The sequence below is a fragment of the Scleropages formosus genome, chromosome 12 (genome assembly GCF_900964775.1).
Source record: "Scleropages formosus chromosome 12, fSclFor1.1, whole genome shotgun sequence".
Lineage (NCBI taxonomy): Eukaryota > Metazoa > Chordata > Actinopteri > Osteoglossiformes > Osteoglossidae > Scleropages > Scleropages formosus.
Genome location: NC_041817.1, coordinates 15,328,999 through 15,342,987, shown reverse-complemented (window position 1 = coordinate 15,342,987; position 13,989 = coordinate 15,328,999). Strand labels below are relative to the sequence as shown.

The following is a 13,989-nucleotide window of genomic DNA, read 5'->3' as shown; positions in this document are numbered from 1 at the left end:
ATGCTCACCTCCAGTTCGCACTGTCTATTGAGGATGGGGTGTTATGAATTCACCCTGAGTGGTTTTCATGGTTTTCAGGGGAGTGCAGGAAAGTAGTTTATCATTGGTTTCTGTTACGCGTATCTCTGGATTACAAACATGGGAAGAACATGCAGATGAGCTGAATTCTATCCTAAGCCTAAACCAGCAACTCTGACACTGCGAGACACAACTGACCAATTCTCAGGACAAGAATTACCCATCTATGTCCCTCAGAAGCTCAAAGATATTCTTCCTTTGAACATTGCCTCAACAAACAGCACAGTAGAATATTCATACAACCTCCCTCAACTACACTACCGCCACAGCATTACTGACTAACCCTCCGTCACAGTTCTGATTCGCCGCTCATGCTTCTTATCTAGCACACTCTATACATCTAAACTAGAAAACGATCCATTCAGCTGGACTGACTAACAGTGACTCATAACCCCTCACTGATATCAGTGAAGTGCTCATTCTTCACAGTGTTGTGCTTGCTATTACTGGATTAAAATCTGCGGGGATTTCAATGCATTTCCTGGTGAAAAGCAGCTGTGACAGCTGCTGTCATCGGCTTTTGTACAGGCCTCATTCACCCACCGACTGAAAGTGCTGCTGTGTTTGATTCTCTGGAATGTACAGGCATGTCCACGATACAATCACAGTTCATTACATCTACATTCTATCAAAGCTCATAATTTCATGAACCCTTTGCTGAAAGTCTCAATCCTTGGACTGAACTGACTGATGAATTAATGAATTCTGCCACATTTTCTACATTCTGTTTACGTTTACAAGTACACTGTGCATTCAGCTCCCTGTGTGTCCGCACTGATGTGTGTGATACGTGTGGTGTGTGAATGTACTATGTTTGTGCGTGCGTGTGTATTATGTGCGTGTATCGGTGAATGTGAATATTGTGCGTGCAGCCACACATTATATCTAAATCCTTGTCTGTGTGTGCAACATATATGTGCATCTGAGTGGGGATACTTTATGCGTATATTTGTACATGTGGGCATGTATGTAATCGTATATTTGCGTCTGTGAATCTAAGTGCTGAGCGTGTAGTGTGCACCATTTGCTGTGTGTGTGAGACAGTGGATGTATCAGGTACCTCTTTGCTCTGCTTGTGTCCTCCCCAGGCTCTCAGTCGGCTGCTCAGCCAGAAAACTGTTGGCTGCCTCCAATGCGCTGGTCACCGCAGGTTCTTTGGCTTTCACCTCCCTCCTAAAGGCCTGCAACACAAAAACAGGGAGCTAGACACATGATCACAGGACTCCTTAGACAAAAACACTATGGGACAAGTAAAAGCAGCACTCATAACTGCAGAGCTAAAAAGCCATACAAGACCAAAATACCAGGACATTTCTTATTGTGGTCTACACAAATAAGTTTAACATAAACATTCATAGAACATAAAACCGTCCTCTGATGCTGATACCTACAAACACATACATTTCACCTTACAATCGCACACTTTTTGTGTTACTGACAAAAAAGCTAACAGCTACAGTTTGCCATTGGATGAGTTAAATCTGAATAGGTCTAGCTGAAACATTCTGGATCAACTGCACATCCCGTCATCCCACTTCTCTCACTCTGTGTGCGTCGAGCTGCTGCTGCACTGCAGGAACATCGCCTCCAATGGGTGCCATCTCATCTAGCTCCTCGTTTTTCAGCTGTAGCCAGGTGAGCAGTTCCTGCAGGGACAAGTGCAGACGCTTCCACTGGCCTGTGCTGGCATCTAGATGAGACCTGTTGAGGGAGGTGTGGTAATAGCACCTGTCCAACTCAGGTATGTCCAATTCCCACCACATGATCTAACAATGCCTGCTCTCCTGTGTGAGATGCTGTATAGTCCTAAGAGGGGAAGTGTGAACGGAATGAATTGCCCTGATTTGTCCCAGTCCTTCTGGGAGAAATAAAGTCACTCTGCTCCGCAGCTGAAAGTCTGTCATTGTTTTCAAAGCCTTGTCTTTTCCAGATGGCCTCGAAGCCCAACTCCCACTTAATGATAGTTAAAAGAAACAATTCAAGCCTATTCTCATTTCTAGCTCCACTGTCATCAAGCAGAAATCAAAGACAATTAATGAAGACCCTCTGAATACAACACATTTTGACGACATTCACAAAACAGGAGGGATGTGTGGAGACAGAAGAGGAGAAGAAACTAAGAGCAGTATGAAGTATAGGGGACAAGTTGAGGTTGAAGGACGTGTGGGGTACATGGTGTGAAGCAGAGGATCAACGTTGTGTAAGACACAAAGTGTGAGGTGGCAACTGAGAAGTATGTTGAATACAGGATGTGAAGTAGTTTGTGGTAACGGGTGCGAGGTGTGTGGGTACAGGTTTTGGTAGAGGGTTGGAATGCTGAGTAACAGTTAGGATGAAGATGTTGACTGGTGTGTAGCAACTAGAATGTGGCATAGAAGGTGAGAAGTATGCAGGGTACAGAGCATGAGACAGAAGGAAAAGGCTGTATGAAGAACAAGTGAAATGAGGACACACGAGATGAGTGCAAGGCACTGACCTGATGCTGAGCGACTTGCTGCGCAGCTCGTTCCAGCGCTGGCCCATGTTGTCCAGCCGTCTCTGCAGCAGAGTCGCGTCCTCTGAGCCCTCCAGCGACTTCAGGATGCGTTGGCCGTTCTCATCGAGTGTGTGAAAGACCTCCGTGTGGGCCTCTATCTCTGCCTGGAGGTCCTGCATTGCAAAGCACAGTGAAGCATACGCTGTGTACAAAGACCTTATTCCCACACAGATTATCCTGAGAACCATTGTCCATTGCCTTCACTTTGAGTAGACTTAGTAGGCAGTAGTTTTTTTATTCAACATAAAAATAATTTATTTTTGACATAATATAGCAATGATATTACTAATGTCATGTGAGGCCCATCAATGGTACAGAATACATTTTTTTGTTCTGTTTGGAACATCAGCAATACATACTTTTTGTTGAGTGTGTGGCCCACTGTGACACGAGAAAAGTGGTCTGATGGGTAGATTTGAATGATCATTTCCATATTTTGTATTTCAAGATGTGGTCACTGCCAGCTAAACTGCTGATGAGCCACAAGTGTTGATAGTCATCAGCCTCTCACAAAAATATTATTTCAAGCACCAAAAGGCAAAATATTAATTAAAAACTATTGAAAAATACTGATGGTTAAAGTGCATCTGAAGGTGTTAGAGTGGAGGAGACAAAAACCCTCACTGAGTCAAGATCTTTGCTCTTGAACTGGTCAAGATTTCCACTTTCCTGTTATTTTTATTTTTCTGTGAGGTCAACATAAACTCCACGTGCACACACACATGCCAACAACCAAAACAACGTGCAGACAATTTACAGCAATCTAGTTTGCAACACAGCGTGTTCAGTCAATCTTTTTTAGCTGAATCATTTTTATTCAGGTTTATCAAAGCAAAAATCAGCATGATGGCAAGTGTAAAAATAAATGTCTAGGTCAAAGTATGAGTTGAGCTGATTCACAGCTTATCTCTTTCTGACATGCGCACTGTCTGATTTTTGGTGATAAGTGGTGATTGCTTTGCTTGGCAGAAATGCTATGCATGTTTGTATTAATGTTGAAGGCACAATCTCAGTTCTGTGCACGATTCCCTGAAAGATTTATCTCCAACTAGGTTTATATGGAAGTACAGACGGAAAGAATTGCTATGGCTTAAACATTATGGGAAAAGTAAAACATGCACATGTCTTATTTTTAGGCAAATAACGTGTAACAAATGTATAATGAATTATATTCTAACACTGATTTATCCTTTAATTAAATATTGTATTAGATTTCACAAATTTTTTCACATTCAGTTAAATATTATTCTGTAAAATGTGTTACTTATCAAGTCAAGTGCTCTAATGAAAATTGACAAATCTGTAAGTGTCAGAGGAACAAACGGGCAACTAGTGCGTGTAATGGATGCAAGGAATTAAGCAAACAACCAGCTATTATTAATCGTTATTTACGCTGCCTTTGCCCAAGGTGACTTACAATGTCAGGTTAGTACATAGCTATTTATACAACGATCTACCCATTTATAGAGCTGGATAATTTTTACTGTATCAATTCAGAGGAAATGTAAACTGCCTAAATGACACAAAGAGATTAATTTCCACAATGATAAAATGCTAATTTAACACATAAGCAGAAGTTTATTTTTTCTGGTATTAAACATTTATTTGTGCACTGCAGAATATCATCTTTTATCACTTTTTCAGGGCCAGATCGACATCGCAAAGAAAAGACTTAACAAACCTTGGCAACAAGGCCCACTTGATAACGTCTCTACCAAATGGGTGGCTCATGGTACACAGACCTTCAGGTTTGATTTTACAAAATACAGGTTCATATGTCACTATCCTCCTCTCAGTAAAATTATTCTTAATGATTGCATTTGAGGAAAAATTGAACTTAATAAGTCCCGAAATGTGTGCAAGTCAGTCTCCTTATCTGGTCAAATATGAATTCCTTCTTCCCCTACCATGACCAAAAGAAGTGGGATTTTAATTTGGAACATAATGAGCTAGAGTGAATAATAGTGTCATCACATTCAATCACTGTAGGTTGATTAGGTCGCAGGGCAAAATAAATTAAATGCTATTTTAACACTGGAAATGACGACTTCTTCTTTCACGGTTTTCATGTTGTGAAAATGAGACCTTAACGTGCCCCAATCTGCCTCTGACAGTGTTACAGGTATAGCTCCACCAAGACTCCAACAATAATTCTACCTGAAGTACCAGAACACTTTTCTCGTCTAGGGTTACAATTAGCTTGATTATCTTTTCTTCCACTGACAAAAGTAAGGAATACAAAAGTGAAAACACATTGCGAGGGTACTAAGTATGGTTTACATCTACTTTGGTTCAAATTTATATCTACAGTGTTGAGCATAGGTCTGATCCTAATATTCCAACGTAGTTCACAAAGTGTAAATCAGTGCACCTGCAAGAAACTTGGTTGGCAATTTGAATAACTACCGATAAAGATGGTACATGGTAATGCCATTGTTCCAAAGGTACCATAATGGGCAGCGTTATGGCCTTGCAAGCTGAAGGAACCCTTTTCAAATCCCTCCTCCTGCTGAAGAACTCTTGATCAAGATACTTAGTCTGAACTAGAACTGGATGGATGGATGGTTAGATGGATAGATGGAGACTTGTCCCTGTTCCTAGTCTAGATGGAAACTGTATGAGGGTACACAATTGTAAGTAGCTTGTTGTACTTGTCAGCAATGCCTTATATAAAGGCATCAGCTAAATAAAGAATAAACATAACAAAAAATTACTTGTGTCAAAGAGTACCAAAACCAAATTCCACACTGGTTTGACCACAAGAGTTTTCCCAGAAGGATGTTATTGCCCTGTGTTTACTCTTTCCAGAGTGCTGGCCATTACAGACATCACTCTCATTACAGAAGACAGGATCCAGCTGTGGCACCTCAAATTACTGGGGAGAGACTGTCAGACATCAAGCCTTGGTTTTGGGTTACATTCACCATTGCTGCTGTATGTCCTACCACAGCCAACAACAGGAAAAATAACAAAGCTAAAGCAGCAGTTCACAGCGGAGCTTTATTCTAGGGGTTGGCAGTTATGGTTCTCAACAGCTGCAAAGTGTATTGGTTTTCTTTTTACCTCAGCTCTTTATTGCATCACTAAAAACAGTTTTATATTTTGTGAATTCAGGCAGTGCTTGACATGAAAGTAAAGCAGTAAATGAAATATATTCTAAGACCTATAGGACAGATTATGATGGAATTGTTCTATCCTACAACAAATCGACCAGGACAAAACTAGAAAACACACCAAGCACTCGCACCTGAAACCCCAACCTGGAATCACATATTGGGTCAGCTGAGGGCCAATGCCTTTGGTAAGACACGAAAAGTGAAGATGATGCTAGCAATTCTGAGACACTGCTGAGACCTTTCAATCAAGTATTACTGCTGCTTTCATCCCAGTGAGCAGAACCAACAGTCCAAATATGGGCAAGCAATCATCCAGCGCTAAACACGAAATCAGGAATCCTGTGTCCACTCACATGCTAAACCCGCTGTCCCAAAACAACAGCCAATAATGAGCTTTGGCAAGGGAATTCTACCGAGGAATTTTTAATTTGGAAAAGTCGGCTTTCCTTTAAAGTCTAATTGTAAGAAGAAACCTTGACATGCTCTGGTTTGTCCATTCCGTTGCACCTAGGTCGTTAACAAGAGCTCCTGTCCTTTTAACTAAAGCATACTACAAAGTTCAAGCCTAATAAATTATTAGCTTTAGTTAAAACTGAACATCTTAAAAGCATTTTTTCAAATATTTACATATGTATATTTATCCTGGCTCATTTACAAAACATGACACTACTTCAGGATTCACTACACTTAAGCAGAACACATTCATGCAAAACTTTTGAATTACCGAAGACAGCAGGGAGTACAACCTAATTTCAAACGCAATCAAATCATTAGAGACCTCCCGTTCATTTGGTGATTAAATATCTGAGAAATGTAACAAATCTCGAAAAAACAGAAATTAAAGTATGAGGACACAAGCACACACACCAAAAACAGCAAGAAGAAACAGTGCGTGACCTCTGACCTTCACATGGTATATTTTCCGGCGTAACATGTCCAGTTCAAAGCTCGAGACACAGTTTGGATTCTGGAAACATGGTTCTTCGTTCCTCACTGCACCCGACTACACACACCTCCCTCTCCAGATGTGTGGGCATGCACTTCTGAGTGTGTGACAGATGCACAGATATAGGGCAGGCATACTGGCAGAAATACATGGATGCATTGTTAGCTGCTGGGGTAAAGAGAGCAGCGCGTGGGCGCTGTTGGACAGAGGCACCATGTATGGCCCCTTCCTGAACAGACCCCTCTCTTCATCTCTCACAGCAGAGCGGGGGCATCTTTCTCCTTCGCTCGCCACAATCAAATGACTTTTCAGAGCTGACGCCAAGCAGGCATTCCTTCCATACCAGCAAGGGCAGGCCAAGTTGTCTGAGCGATTCAGGACAGAGGGAATAATCTGCCTTCCCTTGATACAGGAAGTCAGTTAAGTACAACTGGACCCATCACTCTGCATCTCCAATGTTCCACAAGGAATCTCAGAGGTATTCAAACCCGTTTTCACCAGATGTGCCCTCAAAAACAATCTCTGTAAAAGTCCCTAAGCTAAATCTCAAATGCTGTACTACAGAACAAATCAGAATTAACAGTATAATCTGGGACAATGTCTAACTACTGTACCCTGACAGAAATCACATACATTCGCTCAAATAGAAACAGTCTAAGGGCAACTTAGAGTCACCAATTCATCTGATGCTTTGGGCTGTTGGAGGAAACCAGAGCACCCAGAGGGAATCCATGTTAGCACAGTCAAATTATTAAAATGCACATTGTGTAAATCCATCGTTCAATAACATGTGTTGATCAAGAAAGAAAGATCTAAAATTCTGTCTTGAAGCCAAATTAATTTTGCTTTGAGCTCTGGGACATTACAGCAATCGGTGTAAGTACATGACATGTTGGTATTGAGAGGAGCTGCAGCAGTTATTCCCCTGATAGGTGTGAAGGAAGGACTGTGACAGTAGTAGATCCAGCTTGGAAGAGAAAGACAATGCTGCATGCAGTAAAACAGCAGAGAAAGTAAGGAGCCTAAAGCCCTTTGTGTTGTCAGCACCAAAACCAGAAAAATACTGGGTTAATTCCAGCACTTTTTTGACCACATACAGTATCAAACTTAACAACATCTAATGGAACCAACCCTTTCATTCCATGCTTTATTTGTAATGTATAATTTATTCGGAGGAATGAAAATCGGCTAATGAGAGGCTTTAGAAGTTGCAGGTGTGCTGCTGGTGCAGACGGACGATTAGCTTCCAGTTGAAATAACGTAGTTTCTCTCGCAGAAAAATTGAATAAAAGAACTGCACAGACTTGAAGAATAATTTTTTTTGAGTCCAAAGACCCCCTTTTGAGAACAGCTTAAGATGGATCTGGAGAGGGAATGCAGTAAAATCTTCAGAGTTAAATAAACTCTGAGATTGCACTGGTCCCACTGGAATTATGTGGGATCAAATAACTCTTTCAGAGTTGATTTAACTCTGCCGATTTTGCCACAAGAGGCAACGACTAAAAAAAAAAATAGGATGAATACGACAGGCCACAATGGCACGGATCAGGATGAAAGTAACAATGGTGCATCTTAGGTGGATCACGACTTTTTGTGCTACTTCTACCAAGACCCTGAAAAATTAATGATATTAGAAAAGTGGACTGCTCTGACAGTCATAGATTTAAGTAAGGAATCCAGGTTTTGAAGGTTTCGGAAATTTAAAATGATGAAAAAAATTGCAGATCATCATGCTAGTGGACTGTCTAAATGAGTGCAGTTAAGACTATGAGCTTCTATCTTTACAGGAAGAGCATTCAATGGATTACCTCACTCTTAGTGGTATATGAAAACGTGTGATATAGGAACACAAAACTTCATGAAACACAACTGGTCAGTTTGAAGTCTGGCTCAGCGTTGGGGTGAACTGGACTTGGATAGTAACCTTGTGGTTCAGATTGTAATTATTTTATAAAGTTAGTTTTGAACATTTAGGTTGGCTTATGTTATGACTCTCACGAGAGGCAGACCTGTTAGTTACTTCCTGGTAAGGAAGGGAGCATGGTTGCCTCTGGCAGAAGAGATGGTAAGGAACTGAGCCCGTGCGTAACTGGCAACTATGGACATGCAGTAAACTGTATGGAAATAGCATAATGGAACAGAGCACTCCTGAAGGTGTACATGGGGGCTTTTCTCACATAGGTGTATGGATGAGTGACCTGTTGGAAGTAGTGTATCTAGCAGTGTAAGTCACCTTGGTGAATAAGGTGTGTAGGCTGATAACACGACATAGCATCGAATGAAAGTCACTTTGGAGAAAAGCGTCTGCTAAATAAATAAATGTAATATAAATGTAAATGTAATGTAAGGCGTGTAATTGTAGCGTCCGGACGAAAGTCCGACACGGACACACGTTGCGGTAACGTCGGAATATGGACAAAAAGTATGACCCCACGTGCAGAGTGTATTTATAAGCAAACGGTGCAAACACTAAAGTACAGTGTAGAAGTGAAACGATGAACACGGGACAAAGACACACAGTGTAGTGTAGTGTACTGTACCGCATTCTCACAAAGGTGAAAAGCGACACCCGAATCTGCGAGTAGGACTCGAACACGGAGGTGTGACGAGATGGAACACAAAAGGCAGGAGTAGACAGGACAGGCACTCGGGACCGGAACATAAACACTTACGGAACAAAACTTGGGAAACGGGTAACTAACGACCGCCAAGAGAGCACAATGAAAAGCTGATTAAGAATCCACGATCTAGCCATGGCTGCTTGCTCCTTTTATACCCTTCTAACCACCAAATTGTGGACAGGTGCATGGGTCTGGTCTAGTGGCACCAAATGGCGCCTCCTCTGGCCCGTAGGGGTATTATCCCTGTGGGTCGTGACAGTAATACATCAGGTCAAAGCCTTAAACTCTTTAAGTGCCTGGTAGCCTCTCAACAGTCTATTATTTTTAAGCTTCAAAGTTAAATATAATACACACAACTGTTCATGCAGAGTGATATTTCGTAAAGCATGTGCCTTTGAGTCTGCTCGAACAGCCTGCAGTACAACCACGGAAAAATGTGTTGCATAGCAACAGGTGGGGCAGTGCCTACAGAACGACTCACACTTGTAACCTGAAGGTTGTTGGTTCCAACCCTTGCTGTCGTACTGTTGTGAAAGATTCTTAACAGAATTGCAACCAATTCCAAGCTGTGCGAATAGGTAACACGTACGTTTTTTGTCTTTTGGATTAAAAAGAATAGTAAGACTAATACTACCATGAATAAAAATAACAACAGTAGTAATAATAAAAGTAACAATAATAATAAAAACAGCTATTGCAGAAATGCTGAAGCAGTGACCACGGTCTGTGGGCAGCCTTCAGTGCCCCGTCTTCCTGTCGCCTAACCTGCCACTGCCTCAGGAGCTGCCGAGCAATTGCTGGGTCTTCCAGCAGCCCCTCCTTGTAGGTGGCATCCTGCAGGACGTTGGCGGTGGTCTCCGCCTCCGCTAGCCAGTTGAGGAACTTCTCCAGGTCGAGGTAGAACTGCTGCAGGAGCCGAAGAGCTGCCTCCAATGCTGCCTCCCTCTCGCCAACTCTATCGAGGTGATCAGAGGTGAGAGAGGTCAGAGATCATTTGCTCCATGTGTTAACGGGGAGGAGCAGGCACAGCACAGGTCTTATGCATACGGTCACTGAACACACTCCCCATTATACAACTGCATTATTTACGCAGCGTTGCATTAGATTAAAAACTGCTCAAGCACACATTGCTTGCTTTAAGCTACAAGATACAGTACACGTCCCAAGAAGGTTCCTGGAAAACACAGGAAGCTCCTAGGCTCATGGTCCATGAAACAAAGGAACAGGGCAAAACCCTCTCATAGGAAACGAAAAAAAACCGTTTCCTTGGAAAGAGAAAGCTGAGGGTGACCAGATAAGGCATGAGTGTCTGGTCAGGGCTCCCACACAGCCATGCGCAGGTACAGCCATGCCCTGAGGAGGAAGGGCACACTGCCTGGACGTTCTGACAGAAAGCACAAAGTCTCTGAGGCAATGCCTGTTAGATGTTTAATATTCCGGTGTCTGAAGTCATTAAAAAAAGCTTGACATTTATTCTTTCCCCAAAACACCAAAATCTTTTTCAATGGGGTTCCTTTTCATACAGTAGTCATTTTTGCAGGACTGGCATCTGTAGCGCTACCTAAATGAGCATCGATGTTTGTTCTCTGATGAAAGTGGCTGGGATCACATCTAGTGGCCACGTTACTTTCTCTTACACTGTCAGCTTACAAATTCATCCCTGCAGAGGCTGTCAGGAAGATATTTCTAGATTTGTATTCCACCTACATGTGGATGTGCCACACAGTTTCTACAATGACACACATAAGTTGTACTGTGCTTGCAACCTAGTGCTGTAAACCTACTCTTGTCAGGTGTTATCCCTCACAATGCCTTGCAGACAGCTGACAACTATTTCCACTCCTTGTCATCTTGAGAATAAGATGCAGCTGGTGTGGACCGCGCAGCCCTAACACATTCGCGGGTTGACTTCACTGGGGTTGTGATCCGGCTGGGCCGTGAACCACTTCTTTCGGTTTGTTGGCTCAACTGAACTCTTCCTTGTTTACAAAGAGATGGCACTGCTGGAAAACCACGCTGCTGTGTTTGTGTCTGATGGCCACTCACTGCTTGTTGATGCGGGACCAGGCAGCATTGGCGCTGTCTGTCAGGAGCTTGACTTTGTGAGTGTCGTCAGCGGAGTACTGGACCAGCAGGTTGCGGGCCAGCTCATTGGATTCATCGACCTGTCTCTGCCACTGCTGCAGTTCTTTTACAAAGTGCTGAAAAACACAGGAGATCCCAGGGGGCACCATACTATTATACATTATTAGTATTATGAATTACTTAGCCAATCTTTTGTTGAAAGCAACTTGCATTTTATAAGATAGGGTACTGTACTGCAGCATTTCAGGTACAAGTACCTTTTCTTCAAGAGTGTTACAAGAAAGTCCTCAAAGAGACTTCAACCAGCAACTTTCAGGTTATTAGGCCATGTCCTCAACCACTTCTGTACCTGATACCCCATATATACATACACAATGACAAATCTATACATGTATGCCACCTACTAAGAACCTGGAGAGTAGAAGAGAATTGCTGCTAATATCTCACATTAAGATCTTTCAGTTCTGTGTTGTTTGAGGATGTTCAGTAAAGCCTCCATTTAGTGGTTTTTTTTTTTCAGTTCAACTGCTGCAGCAGCATTTCTTCATGTTCCCCCGTTTCACATGTGCTTATTTCAGAACTCAATTACCTTTCATTCTGTCAGCTCACCAAGCCCCCATTCTCCCCCTTGTTATAAATTTAATTCTGTTTGTTCATTACAGTCCTCCTCATATCCACTGCTCCTCTCCACTCCACAATCCAAGCACCTCATCATGCATTCAATCCTTCGCTTTCTCCCGGTCGCTCCAAACCCCTCCCCCACCCCTCACACCGTTTATGTTAATGTGTCACTTTGGCTGATCAAGAGACACTTGTGAAATCATTACCCAGTAAGTCTTCACAAATACAACACTTCATTATTGTCCATTGTGAAGGAAGAGGTAGACATGAAGAGGCAGAGGGCCACGGGAAATATGAGAGGGGGTTGAGTTCTGAAATAACTTATAATCAGGATCTAAACCACAAACAGTGAAGTTTCTAAAGTGTTTGGCCATGTCACAGAAGCAGCATTCTCTGCCAGAGTGTCACAAAAACTGTGTTGTATGACTGAGGTCTGGTGACTGGTGTGCCCATGGAAGATGGGTAACCACTGATTGACACATGCCTTGTAAACTGCAGCATTGTTGTCCTGGATGATGCCTCTCTTGGAGTCCTACCTTGAGGTCAGCATTCTGGTTTTTAAGTGCATCCACAGTATAAGATATCTCCTTCCACGACTCCAGCTTTTCATTGGCTCTTTTCAGCAGAGGATCCACCTCCTGCTTTGCTTTTAACCAGCGGCCTGAGTCCTTCAGCATGCGCTGCAGCTCGAGTCCACGTTCTGTGAGGCGCCCGTGCACCTCATCCCACTGTGTCTGCAACCTATCAACTGCAAAGCCACAGAAAGAGGAAGTCATAGACAGACAGGCAGAGCGAACAAAACACAGACACAGAGCAAGCCACAGACAGGTACAAGAACAGTCAGAGAAAGAGAGGGAGAGGGAGACGGAGCCAAAGGAGATGAACAGCCCGGGAGAGGAACAGGCAGGGACAGGTAGAGAGATGCAGAAAGAGGCACAGTCATCAAGATATAAAGTCAGATGTACCACAGATATGGAGTAATTTAATAATACTTTATTAGAAAAGTGAATTAAAAAAGTGAGAACTTCAATCAACCGAAAGAAATTTCAATAAATGTTTTGAGATTGAAAAGTATATATTTGTCACTGAAAATAAAGTTTCATTTAGAAGATAATGGTTATTATTTTTTCAAGAGATTAAGATAGACCCTTTTGAGACCAGCAACCTGTCTTAAATGGATAAATTATCATTTTATGGGGACTTACAGAGTGATTATTTCACATTATAGTAACACTTAATAAGCCAATTGTTACATTTGGAAATTGGTAATCCTGTCAAGGAAAGGTAATACTGAAAATCTATTAAACTCCCAAATATCTTTAACCTCCTGTTATTGGATTAGCTGTAGATTTAAACTGAATCTCACACACCTCTGTGATCCTTAAAAGATTTCTATGTGACTTACTGCGGTCTGTGATGGTGGATCTAGCCTCCTGGTTGTTGGTTTTGTTCTTAAGGTTCTGGGCTGCAGTGATCTGGCTTTCAAGCTGAGGACGTTTGTGCTCCAGGTCTTGTAGGGTAGCCTGAGGTACAGGAAAGGGTAACAAACCTCATGCCCTGTCAAATTCACCAAGATAACCACAAGCAGTGTTGATGTGGATCTATACAGCATGTTACACTGGACTGCAAACACACCGCTGTAGCGCTTCTTTAGCCAAGGATCTATTCAGTTTTGTTCCCATTTGTTTAATCTCAAAACAACATTTGTTCAACAGAAGCACAGAGGGAGTCACAGATGCAGCAACACAGAACGACACAGCCCAAACACAGCTGTGTAGGGCAACGAAGCACAGACACAACAATGCAAGGCTGCATAACACAGACAGAGCCATTTTCACACTTTCAGCAGAGGGACCAAAAAAAAGAGACGCCTTTAGTTTAGCTGAATTAAAAAATATGTTTTTACTAAGTTCTGTAAGAATTTTTACATGGTGATGGATCGCATATCAATCGGTGTTCGTTAAATTGTAAATTCACATACAGCTT

General features: G+C 42.3%; 1 protein-coding gene across 5 annotated transcripts in view; it reads right to left on the bottom strand.

Annotated features, from left to right (window-relative positions):
* dmd (dystrophin) overlaps window positions 1-13,989 on the bottom strand; it is a 205,817-nt gene that overhangs the window by 32,610 nt on the left and 159,218 nt on the right. For 4 of the 5 annotated variants that reach the window (XR_003798034.1, XM_029256738.1, XM_029256737.1 and 1 more), the window contains exons 52-58: window positions 13,409-13,526; window positions 12,540-12,751; window positions 11,344-11,498; window positions 10,063-10,252; window positions 2,555-2,727; window positions 1,623-1,779; window positions 1,139-1,259 (exon numbers count right to left, since the gene is read on the bottom strand). Coding sequence is in view for 4 of the 5 variants with exons in the window: in XM_029256738.1 (XP_029112571.1) it covers window positions 1,139-1,259; window positions 1,623-1,779; window positions 2,555-2,727; window positions 10,063-10,252; window positions 11,344-11,498; window positions 12,540-12,751; window positions 13,409-13,526 (1,126 nt within the window). In the remaining variant the exon portion in view is untranslated. Of the gene's footprint in view, window positions 1-1,138; window positions 1,260-1,622; window positions 1,780-2,554; window positions 2,728-6,634; window positions 6,931-10,062; window positions 10,253-11,343; window positions 11,499-12,539; window positions 12,752-13,408; window positions 13,527-13,989 lie in introns of those variants that run through there. The other variant, XM_029256740.1, reaches the window with a different exon arrangement.